This window comes from Calidris pugnax, unplaced genomic scaffold (genome assembly GCF_001431845.1).
Source record: "Calidris pugnax isolate Ruff unplaced genomic scaffold, ASM143184v1 scaffold314, whole genome shotgun sequence".
Lineage (NCBI taxonomy): Eukaryota > Metazoa > Chordata > Aves > Charadriiformes > Scolopacidae > Calidris > Calidris pugnax.
The window spans coordinates 52023-73424 of NW_015091027.1; the positions used below are offsets into that span (position 1 = coordinate 52023).

Here is a 21402-nt window from a genome sequence, read left to right on the forward strand (position 1 = left end):
GGATGAGAGAAAGAACAAACCAAACCGTCTGTAACCCCAGCCCTCCCCGCAGCTCCATCGGCGGGGTCCCCTCTCCCGAACCCGCTCCTCCCGCAACCCGGCCCGCGGGGAGCCCGCCCGCCACCGCCGCAGTCTCCTCCCCCTCCAGCCGGGTTTTAAGGCCAGGAGCTGTTCAGAGAGAGCAGAGACGGAGAAAGCACAAAGCCAGGCTGGTGAGGAAAAGAAATCAGCAGCAGAAAACAGACGAGAAAAAGCAAAAAGGTAGGTACTACTCTGCACCAGTTTCAAAAAGTGCGTCTCCCGTTTTCAACATCAATGGCATTGTCATTAAATACTATTAAATATTATTATTTAATGAATCTCACTGAAGCACCACGGTCGTTAACTAACCGAGCTATTGCCTTTCAGCTTCTGGAGCGATTCATGGTGCCGGGAAAAGCTGCCAGCTTTCAGTTGTTTCAAGAAAGCTTTAGCTATTCCAGGGAAAGGGCTGATAGCCCCAGGCGCTGACCAGTTAGCAGGGAGGAGTCTGCTGCTAAAGAACATTAGCAAAAGAACTTAAAACAAAGGAAGAGTTACAGACAAATATCTTCATGGCAAGGAGAGACCCGGAGAGCTAGCTGTGAAAGGATAATTTATCGTCTTCCTTGTAGTCAGACCGTGCCTTTCACCCCAGGCTCCCAACCGGGGTAATGGAGTGACAAAGAGGAGGAGGGTGTGTCATCTGCAGTTCTCCCTAAACATGCTTCTTTTCAAACGCTGCCAAAACCACAGGAAATATTGAAAATGATTCCCAAAACGAAGCCAGAGTCCAAAATACCAATTTCCTGCAATGCCTTCAAAGACTATAGAATCTTACTTTTTTGTTTTGGTTGTTTGGGTTTAGTTTTTTTTATTTCTTTTCCCAAAAAGCAGAGGTCTGACCCCTGTTCTATTTTAAAGAGAAATGGTACAAGTCTAATATTCATCTGCTCAGTTTAGAAAAGGCATACAGAAGCACTTTCTCCAGAAGGCAGGAAAAGGCAGTGAAGATCTGCAGTCTTTTGCTTGAATTTGATCAAGATAGCTGTTCATCAGCAAGAAAGCTATTAGTACTATAGATTCAGAATCAAAGTATTCTGGAATGGACATTCTAGGTTATTGGGAGGCATGGGGGTGGGAGGAGCTACTTTTAATTTCTGTTAACGGATTTTTGTTCTACCTTGGTAAGATACATCCCTTTTTTAGCTCTTATTCCACATTGATAATACTCACACTCTTACCGCTTAGAAGGACTGTTAATAATAATAAATTAATATGTGGGATTTAAAGTATTCCTGCTGGTGATGATTCAGCAAAAAGAGATAAATTTAGGGTATTGCATATCTTTATGCCTTAATGTACCTGAAAGCGTAGACTCAAAATATCAGCACACCACATTGAGGCCTCTGGCTTATTGCTAAGAGTATTTTTGATGAGAGAGGAAGCAAAGGGTGAGAGCAAAAGGCACAAACTGTTCAGCAGAGCCCTACCAGAAAGCACATTGCTTGCTGGATTCTGCTTGGAGTCTTGTAAACATGGTATGTTTCAAACAGCCATATGCTTTCAGTTTGATAGAGCTTATCATTTGGAATGTTCCAATGTACTGGCCTAAGTTGTACCTTTCCCGAAACAGAAAATAAACATCTGGTAACATCTGTTACCAGTTTTCCATGCATTTGGACAGCAGCCACCAGTGGATGGACAGGAGAGGGAGAAATGTAACTCTACATGTTGTGCAGCATCTAACACAGGGCTAGCAGCAACTGAACGGCTCTGGGCACCAGTTCAGATCTTCCATTTCAGCTTTGGGAACGCTGCTGATTTAGTTCAGATGTAATTGAAGTCGATGCCTATTTGGAAATTGCTCTTTCAGCTTTTAAAAAGGCCTGCTATACAATGCAAAATGCTTCCTAGGATGTGAGAAAGGGCTTGAAATTATATATAAAGTATACTGCAAAATCTGCATACTAATACAAATCGCTGAAAAATTCTCTGTATTACGAGGATCTCATCATCAAGATGTGACCTAAAGACAAGATTTGGAGTAACTAAGGTTTGTGGAAGCTGTTCCTATGAATCTTCTCAGTCTGACTTGCAACTTAAGTCTCTTCTTTGTGCAGTTTAATGATGAGAAACCATAGCCTAAACTATCCTGTTGTACTCCATTTCTGCTTCAGAGATGAGTATTTATGCCTCTTGCTTTTGATTTGACCCAATCTTTAAAAAAAAAAAAAACAAACCCAAACTCTCTCCCTTTTTTAGCCTTGAATCCCAATTTATGATTCATTCATCTGTCATACTCCAATTTCACCAGCTATTATCCAGCTGCCTTCTCTGGTTTTATATAAACAGAGTCTGAGCTTCTAATTTCTGGAAGTAGTAGTAACTATTACTTTTAGGAAGAAAATTATAGGTTTAAGTCAGGAAACCTGTGATAAAGTTATTTGTCTTATTGTGAGAGATCAGATTTCATAATAATGACAACTCCAGTCCTTAAAATCTATTACTCACTGTGAAAATCAATACTTCCCAGTTTGTAATAGATGCATTGGACCTTGCCACGTAATGCCGTATTTCGAGTCCCATAGGTGTTCAGTTTCTAAGCTTCTGACACTGTGTAATCATTTGTATCCACCGTACTAACTTAAGTTTTGCCATGAACAACGGCCTCCCCCGCCTCCATCATAAAGTCCTGTTATACCAATAAATCCTCATTTAAAGTCCTCAAGTTCAGCAGCGTTTCTAAATATAAAATAGATCTTTGCTAGTTACCAGACTCATGCTGCTAAGGTCAGGCTTCAATGGAGTTCTTGGACATACATACATTTGCCTGATCTTTTCCTGTTACTACAAGGTCACCAAGATAAAAGAATGAGCAAAATACATCTCCTTGGGGATTTTTCCTACACGAATTAACAGAGGAGCCAGAAGCCCACAGTACAGCACATTGTTTGCCGGTATGAAGGCAATCTCAGGAAGCCCTTCACTGCCTTTGTATGTCACATCCAGTGTATTTTTCTGCTATGAGGATGAGATTAGAAATGGCATTTAGTACAGCAAGGGAAAAAAACCTTGTGTTGCTTAATTTCAGTGCTAAAATTTTCTACACGCTCGAGACTATGCTGTGCTATGAGTGTGCTCTCCTCTACTCTCCTCCCAGCAGCTGCCCTAAACCAGGCAGCGCTTACAGAAGGAGCTTGGCTTTGGTGAAAGAAATCATTTTTCCTCCTTTGTCAGGAAAAAAAACTGGAGGAGAGGAAACCAGGGCACAAGATGGTAGCACATCTCACTGCAGTCAGTGACTAGAGAAATCTAAATTCATGCTTCTGCCAAGAAACTTGCCTGCTCGAGGCCAGACAGAAATGTTTTGCTACAGTAGGAAGGAAAACAGATGGATCACAGAGCCCAAATGTCCTTCCTGTAGCTGTTCGTGGCCAGGTCAGAGCAGCAATTCCACCAGCTAGGAAATTAACCTCTGATGACTGAAGAGAGAAGTAGATTTTCAAAGCAAATGAGATGAATGGAGGCAGAAATTCAGACTCATCCTTAATTCCAGCCACACCATACCAGCCGGCCATCTCCCACAAGAGACCATTGGAGGTTCTCTCCCAAGACTCCTGCCTTAGGAAACAGACTGTGTAAATCAGTCTGGAAGAAGCCGAAACTCTTTATGCGGTATGGAAGAGGGCTTTGTCTGAAGTGTAAAGCCGCTGAAGGGATTAGAGAGAATAAGGCACAGTTGTGACTGCACAGAAGTGACACATGGAAAGAAACGCTGCAAGGAATAAATGAGAACAACAGACCAAAAGCTACCCTGCCAGCCAATTGCCTTACTCACACTTTTTAGTAAAAGCATAGGACAACAGTAGAAACTAAGAGGTCAGCTGGGGAGAAACTGTAGAAATACTGAAAATCAAAGACATAGCAGCAGGGCCCCCACTTATTGTCAACCAAAGTCTCCTTGCTGACACAAGAGAGAAGCCCTCACTCCCAGCCAAAGCAGCAGTCTGTGCAGAAAATGCAAACCTTCTTAAAACACAGATTGACCCTTCAGCATATTTTTCTGCCTCTGCAAGAGATCTCTTAGGTAGGCCTCAATCTCAATTAACACTTTCCAATCAGTATTACACTCCTTCGTTTGACAAGTCCATGTCTCTAATAAAGCACACGATACTGTTGGCTTCCAGCAACCTTGGGAAAAAGGACTTGGAATTTACTTCTACCAGTGTTACTTCCCAGGAAAGGCTCTCTGAGTTTCCTCCAGACGTAAAAGGGTGTGCTTTAGCTTGTCAGGTTTCTGTCCAGTGACACCAGGACAGTGAGACCAGGTGGCTGAGAATCATAGGATCATAGAATCGTTCAGGTTGGAAAAGACCCTTGGGGTCATCGAATCCAACCATCTACCCTACTCTACATAGTCCTCCCCTACACCATATCCCTCAGTACCGCATCTAAACATCCCTTAAACACAGCCAGGGATGGGGACTCAACCACCTCCCTGGGCAGCCTATTCCAATGCCCGACTACTCTTTCTGTGAAAAATTCCTTCCTAATGTTTAGTCTAAACCTACCCAGTTGGAGCTTGAAGCCATTCCCTCTTGTTCTGTCGTTAATTACCTGTGAGAAGAGACCAGCACCAACCTCTCTACAGTGTCCTTTCAAGTAGTTGTAGAGAGTGATGAGGTCTCCCCTCAGCCTCCTCTTCCTCATACTAAACAGTCCCAGCTCCCTCAGCCATTCCTCATATGATTTGTCTTCCAGGCCCTTCACTAGTTTCGTTGCCCTCCTCTGCATTCGCTCCAGCACCTCGAGATCTCTCTTGTATTGAGGTGCCCAGAACTGGACACAACACTCCAGGTGTGGCCTCACCAGTGCCGAGTACAGGGGCATAATCACCTTCCTACTTCTGTTGGTCACGGCATTTCTAATACAAGCCAGAATGCCATTGGCTTTCTTGGCCACCTGGGCACACTGCAGAAATGCAGAGTACAAAGCGTGTTTTAATTTAAAAAGAATTTTCATAATTTAAAACCTGTATTTAAACTTATGACCTTGAACTCCATTTCACGCTGCAAAACCGCCTTTGTTCAACATCTTATTTTTTCTTTTGTCTCTATAAATATCTTGAGATTTGGAGGTGATGTGGAAAACACTCAGAATGGCAGGCAGACTCCCATGTCTCCTCTTGCTGGTGGTAGCAATCACAACTGTTCAATGCCAGGTAAGTTAAACGTATCAAATAATGCTCTTGCAATCCTTTTGCGTGTTCAGCCTTACCACTGACTCCAGCTGTCTGCATCAGACAGAAGCAGAATCTGGTTATATCACTAGAAATCAGAGAAAGGAAAATCTTGCGAAGTAGTGTATACCTCTAAAGTGGGATTTCCAGTAGTGTGTTATCCTGGCTGGTATTCATTTCACTAAGCAAATCTCCAAATCTTCTTGGTGTATCCGTTCACTGTCACATTTCACTGTTAGTAAGAGTTCCATTGTGATCACCTTTTAATTTTCTTTTTGTTGGCATCACTTTCATCGTTACTCTTACTTACAACTGGCCATTGATGGTTGCTATGTCCCCTTACTTTAAGCCACACATTGCACAGCTTAAGTAAACCCTAGACAGTTCTAAAATGTTTAGTCTATTTCTCAAAAAAGTGCTATCCCGGCCTTACTCTTTCTTTTTATGTTATTTCTCTTGTGGCTGCCTGATTAGAGCAGCTTTCTAAATTAGTTTCTTCCTTAAAACTTTATCCAAAATATTTTATTTGACTGGCTGCAGGAGACATATCTCTCAAAGGTAATCAAGCTACAGAGGCTTATGGGGAAACTGCATCTCAATGAGCAAAAATAACTGCTTGTTCACATTTAATTCTTTGAAAATTATTTGCTTGACCCTCCTTCAAATAGCAGAAAGCTGACAAGCTTTAGTTAGCACTTGCAATGCTCCAAGAGCCCATAATCACTTCACGCAATACGTGAGCACAGCACATCCCAAATTCACGTCAAATGGATGACAAGCAACCACCTGGTACCCTGTGGCAACTCGATTATTAAAATTCTTGGTTCCTAGGCTGAGATACTAAAGGCACATTTCACTGTCTGATGAGGAGAGCAGACAGAGCTCCCCTGATTTACAAGACCTCAAGAAAAGGACTGGCTCTTCGGAGACACTTGTTCTTCCAGTTTTCTCAAGAGAACAGTTACTCACAGAATTAACCTTCTTTGCTTGCAGGGCTTACGCACGCGTTTCAAACGGGGAGCCAGGTCTAGAGGTAAGTCAGGCAAACTACAACCATGTTACCTGTGGCTTTATGAACATAGGAGGGGAAAACAGATGATGCTGAGGGAACGGAACCTGGAAACTGTTTGTCATGGTTATTTGGATGAGAGATTCCAAAGGCAAAAATACCAGACCATTAGTACCATCCACAACTCCAAGAACAAAGTTTTCCCCTCCCTCTGCTCTTCTTCAAAGAAAAAGAGGCCAGTCAGTAGCGGAAAAGTACAACACAGCAGGAAAACAGATGGGACAATTGTGGTCTGAGAAGGAAAAAGGGCAGCTCATTAGACCAATGCTTCCATCACAGATACTTTTCTCCCAGAAAGAGAAGGGAGTTCTTTTACTCAGCCAGGTCTTTTCCCTGAATCTCTAAAAGAAAATTTCCTTTCTCCAATTACAGCCATTTGCGCAGACAATTCATCTGGAGAAATTTACCAGCACAGGGATACCTGGCTGAGGCTCTCAGGGAGCAGAATAGAATACTGTAGGTGCGACAGTGGTCGGAATCGCTGCCACACTGTGCCTATCAGAGGTGAGTATGAAGAAGAAAAAAAGAGAAAAGAGATGATGGGCGGTGAGAGATTGTCCATCTAATCATCCTAAATAAGAGCTCACTATCAGGGAAGGCATTACCACCCAGAAAATTTGGCTTGAAATAGAATAGGATAGAAAAGAAAATACCGACTCAGGCTGGATTAAGTGGGAGCGGGCAAGGGGCTGGTGAAGGCTCCTAACAGTGTATGTGGAGAGAACGGAGCAGAGGAGGAATGTAAGCACTACACAAAACATCTGTAAGCACATGACAATAACAGGTAGGCACGGAAAATCATAACAGGCTAAAGGAGACTGACAGGAGAAGAAAGATGGGTATACACTGCCAGCTTCTAACTTCTGTGAAATCTAACACCATTTCCTGGCTTTTGCTTATTCCATAGCCTGCACTAGAAATAAATGCTACAATGGGGGCCAGTGTTCACAGGCATATTACTCCCCACAGCTCTTCATCTGCCAGTGCCACCAAGGTTTCTCTGGGAAGCAGTGTGAAATAGGTGAGTAAACCATGTCCATTACTGTGAACAATGCTACTGGTTTTAGCTACGCAGTGCAGAAAGATGAGTACCCAGAAGCTGCTGCTGTATACTAGGCTCTCTGTTCAGTTGCCTCTTTTTATTCTAAAGCTAATACTACAAAGAACTTTTAAGGACACCTGGGCTGTTCTCAGCGTCTCTTGATAAAACTCTGAATTTTGGAGCTGAAGACCTTCGTGGATACTTACAGTCTGCCTGGCAAGGCATTTTCACCAACTTAGTAGACAAGACATCTGGAAGCCAAGTTTAAACAGAACAGAGACCAGGGAACCGGAATTTCGGATGCTGTTGTTATAGTAATATTTTCTTCACTTTTGCTCAGATACTGAAGTTAAGTGCTACAAAGATGCTGGAGTATCATACAGGGGTACATGGAGCATGACAGAGAGTGGAACTGAATGTTTAAATTGGAATAGCAACGGCTTGATGGACCGGATGTACAGTGGCCAAAGAGAGGATGCTACTGAGCTGGGACTGGGCAATCACAACTATTGCAGGTGAGGGGCTCCTAGCACCAGTCAGAGCCACAGGAATCAGTGCATTCTAAGAGCCTGGAGCAAAGGGACAGCTCTTTGAAGCATCTTATACCAAGCAGAGAACACTCTGCACAGGTGCAAATACACACAGCCCTTGAGCAGTAATTGCAAGTTCTGTAGACACGTATGAGCTTCAGCTCTATCTAGACTGGATGCTTATGACAGACTACAAAATGTATACATCTCTCAACCCATAGTATCCCTTGTCCCTTCTCAGTGCCTAAAACACCCTTTGTAAACTAGTTCCCTGCAGCTCCAGATCCTGCTCAAAACTCTAAAAATATAGTGCTTCTGGCACATAAACTAAACTGCACAAACAAGCTGCCCACTCCTGCTAGCTGTTGGCTGTCTCATCCTTACCTGTGTACTCCACAATTTTATAATTAAAATAGGAATCCAAACGACTTCTGATGCTTCAGTCCATGTCTTCACTGTGGAGCAGGATTAAGTTACCGAACTAGATGGCAGACATGGAGCTAGTAACAGTAGCTTTATAATGATGCATAATATCATAACTCTTTCAGAAACCCAGATGAGGATTCCAGACCTTGGTGCTATATCTATAAAGGGGGAAAGTACATCTGGGAACACTGCAGTGTGCCCTCCTGTTCAAAAGGTACATGCAGGGGAACAGGGAATGGACTTTAGAGCTTCCACGATTCACTGCATATATAAGGATTCTCTCTGGAGTTGTGCTATTTCTGTAGCCTGAAAAGTTGAGACTCTCCCATTAAATCATGTTTAAGATTTTAATATTTATGATACAGACTATAGCTAATACATAGATGCCTTGAAAGAAATCACAGTTAGGAACAGCTGCCAGATTCACATTCATCAGTTAACATGCAGCTTTCTTATTGAAGTTGGGAACATCAACTGCAAAACTGGAAGAGGCACAGACTACCGAGGCAGCCACAGCGTTACCAGTTCTGGAGCTGCCTGTTTGAGGTGGAATTCTCGAATCCTTATCAACAACTTATATACTGCTTGGAGAAGAGATGCTTACCAGCTGGGCCTTGGAAGTCACAATTTCTGCCGGTATGTAGTCAGTTATAGAATCAAAAAAAATCCCACCAAACTTCCTTGTGGTACTCTTGAAGCAGAGCTCTAGTCTTTTATGTGGGTTATTAAAGCACAAGAAATACATTACTGCTGGTAGTGAAGGTCACTGACAACAATAAATCTATTCCACATGACCTATGCTTCCCTAACATCGACTCTGTAAACGCAAATTTCATGTGCCCCTAGGGTCCTCTGCATCTCTAGAAAAATCAAAAAGAATGCAGTCTCCCACCTTTAGGACTCCCTGAACTCCCTGCACATCTGATAAAACAAATAGCTCTTCTCTTTCCTGTGCTGCAGGAATCCTGACAATGACAGTAAGCCCTGGTGCCATGTATTGAAAGGAAATCGGCTCACGTGGGAGTACTGCAATGTGCCTACTTGCTGTAAGGATCCCAGCACTCCTGATTCTTCTCTTTCTTTGGGGCGTTACTATTCTGGATGTCATTTGTATTAAACTCAAGCCTCCTACAGTGAATAAGAGCTGGGGGAAAAAAAGAGGAGAAAAAAAAAAAAGCAGCAGCTTTTTGGAGTAAAAAGAGATTCTGTGGCTCTACTCTCACAGAAGTGCCTTTTCCTCTGCCAAAAGGGAAGATTGCAGAAACAGAGGATAAAAAAGGCAGGGTTTCCTTACTGTATTTTTCAAATCAGAATAAGTTTCCTAGGAAACGGGAATGAGTCAGATAGTAAACAGTTCGTGCCAGGATGCCTCAACATGCATTGACAACTAACAGGCCCTTAACCCAAACTCAAAGGAAAAGTGCCTGGACAAAAAGCCTGTGTGTTTTCATCCACAGCCACCTGTGGGCTGCGGCAGCGCAGAGCGCAGCAGTACAGGATCAGAGGCGGCTCCTACGCAGACATCACGGCTCACCCATGGCAGGCTGCCATCTTTGTTAAGTATCGCCGAGCTCCGGGAGAGCACTTCCTCTGCGGAGGAGTTCTCATCAGCTCCTGCTGGGTTCTGTCAGCTGCTCACTGTTTTGAGGAAGGGTAAGTTGAGGACTCAGTGCCATATGGGAGAAAAACCCCTGGAAAATGGAAGCATCTGGTATAGCCTTACTTGAAGGGTAAATGACGTGAAAAAGCTCTATCCTCTACATTAAAAATTATAGAGTTAATTGTGCTGAGCATTACAGACAGGCACACTAGAAGCACGGCATTAAGGTACCACAGCAGAATATCAAATAGCTGAAGAACAAAGTTGTTGGTAGAGATGCAGAGCCATCAGAAACTTGAGAACAGCAAGGGGCTGGCAGAGGAGCTTTGCCATGATGGCTGTAAGCAATTAGCGCAAAACCAAAGGGAAATAGGACACTTGAGGTGAAACTGCCCAGGGAATGTAGTAAGAGTGCTAAAATTAGAAAAGTAGAAGTTCCAGCAGCACATCTTCAAGGGAAGAGTCCACTCCAATTGACACAGGAAGAAAGTAACACAGTGTTGTTCTTCAGCTTTAGTACAAATCAGCTGAAGATTGTGCTGGGTAGGACTTCCAGAGCAACTCCTGAGGAAAATGAACAAAGCTTTCAAGTGAAGAGCTACATTGTACACGAGAGATTTGACTCAGAAAACTTCAACAATGACATTGGTAAGAACTTTTCGGACCTCGTGACTGGAAAGGTCACAGTTGGCTCAAGTTTGTGGTTAATGAAGTGGGGATTTTTTTCCCCCTTCAGCTCTGTTGCAGTTGAGCTCAGATGCAGAAGACTGTGCTGTTGAGACAGACGCTGTCCGCACTGCCTGTCTCCCCACACCAGGACTGCAGCTGCCTGACTGGACTGAGTGCGAGGTCTCTGGTTATGGCAGAAATGAAGAATGTAAGTAGAAGATACACTTCTAAGTGTAAGTAGAGGACACTGTGTCCAAAGTTTGGGTCCCCTGCCCTCAAAGAATTCAGACCTTTAGCATCGCTTTATGTGTGACCCCCTGAATTATTATATGGGCTTATGTAAGCACTACAAAACATATGTGTAAGTGGGAGATACACAAAACCAAATTTTGCTGTAAGTTATTTCATTCATCTGAGTTCTGTGAGCTGCATGGGCTAGCAGTGTCTTCCTTGATACTCTCCAGCAGTAGAAACACAAAAAATGGCACTATGAATAAAGGTAGGAAAGCCAGAAAATTTGCAATCAGAGCTGCCCCATTTCTGCTCTACTGAGTACCTTTAGATATCGTGATTCTGACATAAAACCATTTCTGTCAAGATTTAATATACTATACAGCTACAGGTAGTTGCATTATTCTAAAAGATACATAGGCTGTGCAGTGATAAGCAAAAAAAAAACCAAACCCAAAAACCAGCTAAAGAAATATCAATCCCATATATATACATTTTAAAAGGCTGTCTAAAGGGTTTAAATGACCTTCAACAAACAGAAATAAAATCTGTCTGAAAGTATACACATGCTGACCTATATTTAAAACAAAGAAACAAACAAAAAAATCAGCTCTTGTTTACTAGCATTATCTACTAATTTCTTTTTATTCTCTGACTTGTAAACTCTGGGACAGAGACTGTGAAGCAATCCATCATAACAAGACCTAATCATGATTTGAACCCATAGGATTTTTGGAACAGACTTGCAATTTAACATATAAATGTGGCATAAAGTGTTCTTAAAGTATTTTCAAGGCTAGTCCTCAGCAATGCTTACAGGGAGTACAGGATAAACGCTTTGAGAGGGAAAGGATGCTGCAACTGTAATTCAAAACTAACTGAAAAACAACAGTCCTGCCAACTTTCAGCTTTGGGCAATTGCAGCTATGCAGGAGTATAAACCCAACACCCAAACCAAAACAAAAAAAATCCCTTCCATTCCAACGTAGCACAAGTTTACATTCCTATCCAGTTACTCAGTATTGTGTATGGCAAGGCATCTGATTTTTGTTAGTGTAAATCTAATACTAAAAAGTCAGGACCTTGTTTCATACAGTTAGTGATTTTCATAGTCACTTCCTGTGACTTCATTTTGATTGATGTAACTGTGCAAAGATGACTTATCCACCCAAGAAACCCAGCAGTCTTTAGCTTGGAGCCTACAAAAACCTCTCTAGTATTTAACCTCACTAAAGCAGCAATATTATCTCTCAACTATATTTAAGATGTTCTCATTAGCAAAGCAGAACCCCCAGGAACTGAAAAAGACCCTTTGGCAAGGAAATAATAGTTGAGCCACACCACACCCCTACTCCCACCTACTTCTGTTTACTTTCCCCTAAACTACAGACACCAACCTGCAATTTATTGTTTTTTAAATATAAACACAGCCATATATATGTCTTTATATTGATATTTTTCTTCCAGTTTCTCCATTCTACTCAGAGCACCTGAAGGAAGGCCATGTCAGACTGTTCCCAGCCAGCAGGTGCACAACACAACATCTGGACAACCGGACAGTTACTGACAACATGTTGTGTGCAGGAGACACAAGGCACCTTGATGATGCCTGCAAGGTAAACCCAGTTCTGTTCCTCGTCTCTTTTCAGGTCTGTCCTTGATAGCCTGAGGTAACTAAACAAAATGTTTCAGAAAATAGTTTAAAGAAGTTCTGTGGTTGGCTACATGGAAGTTTTAGTAGACTTTTGCAGAACAGAACTGCTGGCTCCCGTTTTCTACCCCCACCCCTCAGCTGGGAAAACAGGCCATACTTAACCAACAAACCAGAACAATACACTGAAAATCCTAAATATAGGAAATACCACAAAACTGAGCAGGAAACTCTACCTCAGCACCATTTCCTAATATTTTCTCTTGTGAGCTCAGCAGGAGGTTCTGTGAGAGTAGGGGGGTGCCAGTCAACTGAAGACTGGAGAAAAGACAAAACGCTAAAAGATGGTGGAGGAGGAGCAGCTATATCATGACGAAAAAAGGAGGGCACGCATTCGACCCACATCCTTTCCATTTAAACAGCTCTTTAAATAATTTCGCTTTACTGTTACACATGGCAGTATAGTTCGAAGAAGAGCATTCCTCTTTTTGTTCTTATCAATGTCTCACCTACATTTCATAAATGAGCACTATACAAAGTCAGATGCTGTATTGCTAGTTAAAGAGTTTTTGGGGTCTGTCCCATTTGGGACCATATGAGGGCGCTGTTACTGAGCACTCTTGATTTGCGAGCACACTACAGAGGGTGTTTGCGCAGACACCAGTGCACAACTAAAGCCAGTGTGGGGAGAAAAACATCACAAAACCAAACAAATGAGGAGATTGTTACTAACCTGCTACTTCTCTGCAGGGTGACTCTGGAGGGCCCCTGGTCTGTATGAAGGATGATCGGATGTATCTAATTGGAATCATCAGCTGGGGAATAGGCTGTGGCCGCAAAGACTTACCCGGCGTTTATACCAATGTGAATCGTTATCTTGACTGGATTCAGGACAACATGAAACCTTAAGAAAGAAAAATGAACTATCCACAGTCTTGTGGCCATGGCATTGCAGCTTCCTTCTGGCTGTTTCCAGGATGCTGACAGGGCTTCCTGTCTCTCCAGATGTTTATGACTTTCAGTACTAAAGGAAGACAGACTGCAATGTGTAGGAAGGGCACCTTCTCAACTGAACTCTCCTTTCCTTATTACAGGTTATCAGAAGCTAACGCTCCTTTCCCCCCACATCCCCAAGCTCTCTCCTTGCATTAGATCACAAGTACAATTAAAAATAATTTTTGGCCCGAGAGAATAAACTGGGCATGGGATGCTCATGCATTCCTAGACCAGCAATGTTATTTTGGGAATGGGTGTAAACTAAAGTCAAAGGGGACAGTTTTCATTTCCTGAAAAGCTCATCTCCCTCCTTATTTGGCTGTAAACTTGGAAAACATTCCAGTCAGGCTTAAATAACCAAAGTAACATGGTATAAGGACAGAGCTTAAGCTGGTTTCACCTTGACTCCAACAGAAAGAGCACAGCTGTAGGCATGGGCTACGTGCCTTATTTCCATATCAATATACTACTTAATGAATCAGTTCCAAACTGAAAAAGTAACAGGATGGCAAGCTTATTAGAACATCCTCTTTTTCCACCTGCTTTTCCTCTGGGTAGGAACTAAATATTTAAATATAGAATAGGTTAAAATCTTAACACCAGCCTTGTCTGCCACAGAATCAACACATTACTTTTTGACTATTAGATTTCTATGCATTATCAGTTGGTATGAAAGCAAAACCTCCCTCTTTAGCGCAGCAGCAGGGTGGAACAAAGGACAAGTGTAACGGTGGCAGTTTTAGGTGCCTGCTACGTTTACATCCACCTGTAAAAATCAAGTCAAAGGTCACAAAGCTGCATTTGTCCTTTAACAGAAGACACAACAGGTATAACCAAGTCACTGTGAACTAGAATCTAAGTAATCGAGCATTATTTACTTGCATTGTAGTTGCCATGTAATGCCAAGTGGTATCTATGCATGTTCTAAGAGTTAAGCCTCTTTGAGAAATTCTCTCTTGTGCAATCGGTTTATAAATTAAGAGAAAGCATGTGTGATTACTGTTTCACAAAAGGAAAACAATTATATTGAGGCTACAAAAGCAGTTTAGCTTTAGTATCAACCAGGCATTGTAGCTAGAGAAGTAGCCTGTTGTATTTGGGAAATTTAAAACAGTATAACTCCAAATGTTTACTCAGTTTTAAGGAGCTCTCTGATGATCTACTAGCATAGCCTCTAGTCAAATTAGAGAAGCTTATTAATCAATACATACAGAAGAGAGATTTGGTAAGGATGCCCATTACTTCCTCAAATGGGTTTTGTAAATGGCAACTTTACAGACGGTCCATGCCTTTCTAGCTACCAGCTTAGAAACTGATCTCAAAGAGATCTTCGTGTCCTCAGAGAAACAGTGGTGTAAATCCAGTCATCTTCAGCAAGAAGTCCCATATTCCAGCCAGGGGAATGGGGAAAAACCCCAAGATGTTTAATAAACAAAAGTCACAGTTCAGTTTTTTTGGTGTGATTTTTTGTTGGTTTTAATTGTATTTTATTAAGTAATAACCTTGAGAAAAAGACAAATTACTTTCCATTCCTCTCTCATGAGTCAACATCAGCATTTATCGTAACTGAAGTACACAGCTACACCACCCATTTCCTCCCAAACTCCTTATATCATCATCTACCAAATTATCTCGCTGATGTTGCTCCCTGCTTACCCCTTCTGCCCTTCTATATTCGATAGGAACTTGCACCCACCTCAGACTGATATAGGAACCTTGTCATAAAGGCCAGACACTCTTACGCCTATAAAAAGCCCTTCAAGATCTTGAGTAACACAAATCACTTCGATGTGAAAGGAAAGATACTTTAAAAAAAAATTAAAAATCCAAAGCTACAAAGCCAAACGACAACCTTAGTACTTGAGGAGCAGGAAGATGAAGAGGTATTTCACTGTCTTCATAATTAAAGCACAGCCTTAGCCTGCTACCGAAAACCCTACCTACTAAACGAAAATGGTTCAGTTGCATTCCTAAAGACAGTTTCACTGAGGTTCTAGGAAGAGCTCAGTGCTCCTTTTAGGAGACAATAAGAAAAATTACCAAGAAAGTAATTAATTTTAGCTTTTCAGACAGTGACTTAGTCCCAAGCTGACAATCCCAATTCCAGAAAGACATTTATCTCCCTAAGGCATCCACAATACGATTCACATATTTACCTTCCTCCTAAAATACCAACTAACTGCATTTCTTGTAAAGCCCACACAAACCACTCTGAAATAACACAGACGACATGTGAAAATGAATTTTATTGATGCCCTTGCTGAAGGTTATATTTGCACTGAACATGCTCAGCAGTAAGGCCACCTGCTACAGCACCCACCAGTTGCATTGGAACTTGCAATTCCACATGCAAGACACCACTTGTCCAATGCAAGTATCCATCACATGCAAACCAGAACGTATGTCATCCTTCATTTAGGGTCACCTTGATCTGTTCACAAGCATGAACTGTACGGCATCTTAGGGACAAGTTCTGTTACCACAGAGAAAACACATTGGCATCTAGTGGCCAAAGAGCACATTACAGACAATACGGAATAGTGTAGATGCCTCTCATTTTCTATTTATGCTGTACAGAAAGATGCAGCACAGACTGGAATGGGCAGATGCAGCAACAGCTCCTGCAGAAGAGATGGTCCCAGTGAGAAATCCAACATAGGCTTGAATCCACCTGCACAGCAGCTCAGTGGTACAGGAACTGGAAGGAGGTAGGAAAGCCAGAAACACTACAAAGGTACCAGGACACAATTATCTCAAAGACATCAGTGAGCAGGAGAACAGCAGTATCACCTTCATTTGTAATAGGGAGGCAGAGGCAAAAGAGGCAAAAGGAGGTTCCAACAATTACTAGGATAGTGATCGCCTTCCTTCAGCCACAACTTCAGTTTCCATCAGAGCGCTGTGTCTCTGCAAAAGTTGTCCTGCCTCTGTTTCTTCCCTGACTCCCCAAAGTAGCTGGGAGAATCCCTACCTTAAAACGCTGATGAAGTAAGAGAACCAGAAATACATTCCGATGACACCTCTCATTACAAGACTGCATGTGCTACAGCCAGCCCTTCACAGGATACCATACTAAGATTTAGATGCTTCCAGTCAATCTCCAGAGATTCAAGACACTTGATGACCAAGATGGCTTATGAAATATCTAGAAAAAACATCCAGTTCTTCCCTTCCTCCCTCTGTGGCACCATCCCCAATCTCAGGCTTCTTCACTTCCCATCCCGGGTGGGGACAATCTACTTTTCCACTTCTTCCAGTCCCTTTGAGGCAGAACGACTGTGACCTCTGTGCTGCCAAGAACTAGACAGCTTTCTGCCCTAACGCCCTGCGAGGGAGAAGGGCAGATGCCAAACCACTGCACTGGAGGTGATGTTTGTGGAAATTCAACTTTGTATCATCTACAAAGGGATAAAAGCCAACCAAAAGATAAGGAAGAGGAGTTACAAAAGGCAATAAATCCTTAGAATTTCTTTTAAGACAGCAAAATGAAGGTGATACAAGCTTACATAGCTGACTCACTAATCCCAAGGGACCTGAACACCTCTCCCATCTGCCATTGTTCCAAACACTTCAGATTCAGCTAAGGATGAGGTGTTTTCAGGTCAACCTCACTTTTCCCTGCTCCCCAGCACCCTAAGCAGCGGCTCTCATGCTGCTACAGGCAAGGGAGCAACCCTAAATAGATGGACAGGGTAAGAGGCTGCATCCAACAGCTAGGGACAGGAGAAACAGGAAAGTGCTCTTCCTCACTACGGAATCCTCTAGGTTCGGACTTGGAACTTGCCAGCCTTAGTCATGTATTTTATCCCCTTGAAGGGCTTGTACTTCTCCCCATACATATCCAAGCGATTCACCTTCAGTCCTAGAGGCAAACAAACACAACATAAGAATGACTGCTGCCACAAACAAAGCAGACAGGCCCTCTGGATAAAGGAACAGAACATCATACTAGAGGTGCAGAAAGCATAGGGAAAGTTTTAGCAAGCAGTAAACAGAACTGAGAAGAGCTGACAACTGCTAATTGTCAGAACCATTCTTTACAAACACATCCATGTCCTAAACTTCTTTATAGGTCTGTAAGCATGAAACGCAAGGAAATGTAGATAGCCTGTTTCATAGAGCATCAGAGAGCAAATCCACGTATCTGTCATCAAAACACACTATTTTTTTTTTTACTTGCAGAACATGTTTCAGATAGCTCTGTAGGCCTTCTGAAGTACATTCTATTTCAGCTACATGCAAAGTGAGCAATGACACAGCAGAGAACATTCAGCTGCTTTACCTGACAGTCACTTACCAGATATAGCCAGCTGCTGAATTTTAAACTGCAAGTTAATGGTGGGGTTTTCATCTGGTTTTGATGTCCCAGCTTGCAAGCTCACGCTCCCCTTCAGGCTTGGCAGCTTCTGGGGGTTTATTTTCCCCACATCCCATGACAGCAGCTTCAAGGGACAGAAAATGCAGCAATGAAACAGAAATGCTGTAACACCCTCCAAAGAGGAGTCCCCTTCCAATGACAGCTTTTAATGCTTCTTCATGGAAAAGACCTTTGTCTTAGTATCCTGCCTTTCATATTGGACAGACACAGAACAGGCTTAAGCAACATCTGCCTTGGACCTTTGCTCGCTCTCTCTTTCCACGAGATTCCCCAAAAGCCTACCATCAATGATACGTCCACTACCTATACTAGAGGCCCCATTTCCTATGTGTAGCAGTGACAAAGATAATGCAGAACTGCCTCCTTTCTGAACGGCTGAAGCAGTGTTGTTTGAGGCTCTACTGTGAGTAAACCAACAAATTTAAGTTTACAATAAGAAAAAAAAAGTGAACGCAGGGTGGGGAAGGCCAAACAACAAAATCAGAACATCCCAAAACAAATCAAAACCCACTAACCAGCCCAAATCCTCAGTGTTTGCAAAGGACCAAGTCTAATGTACAGTGCTAGGCATGACAACTAGATACGTAGAAGTTTGTAAAGCACCCACCAGACTAATGCCTCATCATACAATACCATTTTTTGGATTTTCTGCACATACCAATCAACTGGAACTACTTTCCACTCAGTCACTGAACTATTTATTATGGGGATTAACACAGCTTCTACTATGCAATTGTCCAGAAAAAGTTCTCACCCCAAGAAAAGATACTGCCTTAAGAAAAGCAACATTCAAGGAGATGTTTATGTAAGCACGAACAGCTCAACTTCATTTGCTGAAAGGTAAAAAAGATTTAAAAAAGCCCAGATCTTATTTCTCTCCTTCCTCTCACCTTTGTAACTGGATCGAAGATATGTGTTCCCTGAGAGGGTGTAAGGGTCATATTTAAGACACCTTTTGGCATCTGGCTAGTGACCATCACTCCCTCTACAGTCTTCCCCATAGTCTGCTTCGGCCCCACTGTGATCTCAAAACGTCCCAGTGAGCTGTTATCACGGAAACTGATGTTGTGTTTAACGTAGACAGGAATTGCCACAAGACTAGAATAAAGACATGAACAGAAAGTCCTTGTCAATCTCTCACCTTCATCTTTGCTTTTCCTAATGCAGTCCTTGCCTTCTACACTGAAAACATTGGAAAACAATTTCCTTAAAAGAGAAGGAAATTCTACACTCATTTGTTTGATCTAAGAGCAAAGTCAGAATCCTGTTCTCAAGTCTTAATTACACTTTTTTTTAAATCAAGCTTGTTGTATCACTCCATACTGCCTAGTTCTTTTCCTCTCTAGTTTATTTATCTGCTACTAGTCTTTGAAAAATGCTAGCTGACCAAAAAGAAATGACAGAGTCACTGCTCCAATCAAGGACAAAACACGGGTTTTAAAAAAGGCACCATGTACCTCTACTACATTTGGCACAACAAGCCACCTGATCTTTAAAAGCAATTCCTTTCTTGTTTGGTTGTTTTTTTCCCCTAGCCAGGAAGATCCAAATTTCACAATTCAGAGCACTACATCTATCACCTACTTCTGAGCACTGACATGATAGGAGAGCAAGCGAAAATTTCCATCGGGTGGAATGAAGGAGAGTATTCTCTCTGACTCCCAGCGCTTAAAACGCACACATGGATGAAAGCTGACATCATCCAATAACCGCGGGTTCTGAAAGAAAAGAAGAAAGTCACAAAGTTAGTGAAAGTAGTATTACTTAAAATAACTTCCTCCTCTTCTTCTCAGTCTTCTATCCATGAAGGGCCTACCATTCAATGCGCTCTGCCCACCTGAAGGTATCTACATTCAGACACATTAAGCTATTTGATGCTGTTACCTCTGTGCGATAGCAGCACTCAATAACCTCTATCCTATTTTAGAAAACTTAGTCATGTCAAATAATTACATTGATGCATACTCACAAAAAAAGATGGTCCTTTAGGATATCTGCCAAAAGCACCACTGCATTTCAGAAACTTAGTCACAGCACACCCTAACAGTACTTTTAACAAAGAATCTGAAAATAAAACCTTCAGGCCTAAAGTTGCTAAAGTTCACTATGAATTTCCATTGTCAGATCTTTCTCTTTTCATTTGGCATATGCAGGTTCTTATCTGCTGGAATCCATCAGAGTGAGGCAGAGATCCTAGCAGCAGGGCTGGGAAACCCTTTGCAAAATAATTAAAGATACACCCTTGTGTTTTACCATAAAGGAGAGGGTAAGGTCTGGCATCCCAGTCAGCTTGACACAAGCATCAATCACCCCTTGGATTTCAGCAGTAATAGTGGAACCTGCAACAATAAAGTAAACACTGGAAGTTACATGAAAACTGATCAAAAAAATCCCAATGTAGAAAAACTATTAATGGGGAGAACAGAAATTTATTATCTTCATGAGTTGGCATGGTTCATTATGTTGTTCTCTAAACATTTTTCTCATTCCCAACCACTCCTGGAGAAGATGCATATAAATAAGAACCACTGACACCAGCAATGTCCATTTTAATGACCATAGCTCCCGACTCTAACAAGACTGAAATGCACAAAAACTAAGGAAATTGAAGGCAAGTGAAAATTGTGCATAGCACTATTTCCCCAATATAGAATTGCTTACAAGACCTTAGGAACAAAGACAAGTGAAAACCTTGGTACCTCTCCAAGATTTCTGACTGTATAGCACCCATCAGTTGGCAATATTCCAGAGTAAGAATAGGAATAGAGCTTCCCCCACTTCGATAAAGGTGCTCCTCTTTGAAAACCTAAATCTCTCTTCAGGCACCATCAGGACAAGTTACCCTCGTCTTAGCCAGAATCAACTTCCATACCTGATTTGTCAATGATTGCATCTATCTCCTCAATCACATCAAAATATGCCTCATTGTTGGTGTATTTTACACCAGTACGTCTCCAAGGCACCACTGATAGCTGTCCAGTAGGAAGCTGGTCACCCACATTTGTGCTTCCTGGAAAAAGAAAGGCAATCACAACAACCACAGAAGTTAGAATATGCTCCAGAACAAGTCCTTGTTCTCCTATGACTTAATTGCAATTAATCCCCGAGAACCTCTGTCTCTTTGTAGGAGAGCAATTACTCTTCCAGACTCACTGTTTGTGTTACATGTCTCTTACATACAACTCTAAAATATACAACAATAAGGCATGGGGAAGTGTAACTAAAAACAAAACAAAAAGCCACCCCCAAAAAAACCCCACACCAAACTAACTCATCCAGAAATCATGTCATGGCTGTAACTGGAAATGTAATCTGTTTGGGTTTAAAAAAAAAAAAAAAAAAAAGAAAAAAAAAAGAGTGTTTGTTTAACCAATAGGTACAGCAGCATTATCCAATAAGTACAACAAAATGGTATTTAGCACTGTCCATTTATTCTCTGTCTGTAAGGAATGACCCCCATCTGTTGTAACTATCTGTAGTCACTGTCTCTTTAACAGAAGTCATTATATAAAGGGATTATGGCTGTTGAGGAGTTGCATGGGAGAAAACG

At 42.0% G+C, this 21402-nt stretch overlaps 2 protein-coding genes across 4 annotated transcripts in view; one reads left to right on the forward strand and one right to left on the reverse strand.

Annotated features, from left to right (window-relative positions):
• Positions 1-141: 141 nt before the first annotated feature.
• On the forward strand, positions 142-14922 carry PLAT (plasminogen activator, tissue). 3 transcript variants are annotated; one of them, XM_014955895.1, is made up of 14 exons: positions 142-261; positions 5151-5242; positions 6254-6293; positions 6702-6833; positions 7237-7350; positions 7712-7886; positions 8450-8541; positions 8789-8963; positions 9288-9373; positions 9785-9980; positions 10439-10575; positions 10664-10804; positions 12295-12443; positions 13229-14922. In XM_014955895.1, the coding sequence occupies exons 2-14, from the start codon at positions 5162-5164 to the stop codon at positions 13385-13387; spliced, it is 1677 nt and encodes a 558-aa protein (XP_014811381.1). In that variant the 5' UTR covers positions 142-261; positions 5151-5161; the 3' UTR covers positions 13388-14922. The 3 variants fall into 3 exon arrangements, with proteins under 3 accessions (XP_014811381.1, XP_014811382.1, XP_014811383.1); XM_014955896.1 differs by lacking the exon at positions 6702-6833 and having other exon boundaries at positions 13229-13387; XM_014955897.1 differs by lacking the exons at positions 142-261; positions 6702-6833 and having other exon boundaries at positions 4798-5242; positions 13229-13387.
• Positions 14923-15702: 780 nt separating this feature from the next.
• Positions 15703-21402, reverse strand: part of AP3M2 (adaptor-related protein complex 3, mu 2 subunit) — an 8689-nt gene continuing 2989 nt past the window's right edge. Inside the window, exons 3-8 of the mRNA XM_014955906.1 lie at positions 20725-20862; positions 20106-20191; positions 19437-19570; positions 18743-18950; positions 17772-17916; positions 15703-17336 (exon numbers count right to left, since the gene is read on the reverse strand). Of these exons, the coding sequence (XP_014811392.1) occupies positions 17236-17336; positions 17772-17916; positions 18743-18950; positions 19437-19570; positions 20106-20191; positions 20725-20862 (812 nt within the window). The 3' untranslated portion in view covers positions 15703-17235. The remainder of the gene's footprint in view (positions 17337-17771; positions 17917-18742; positions 18951-19436; positions 19571-20105; positions 20192-20724; positions 20863-21402) is intronic.

Bases quoted from the DNA above. Each gene is read 5' to 3' on its own strand.
- PLAT (XM_014955895.1), top strand. From the start codon at position 5,162: ATGTGGAAAACACTCAGAATGGCAGGCAGACTCCCATGTCTCCTCTTG. The intron at 6,834-7,236 runs GTGAGTATGAAG...CTTATTCCATAG, and splicing joins CCACACTGTGCCTATCAGAG to CCTGCACTAGAAATAAATGC. The intron at 9,374-9,784 runs GTAAGGATCCCA...TTTCATCCACAG, and splicing joins CTGCAATGTGCCTACTTGCT to CCACCTGTGGGCTGCGGCAG.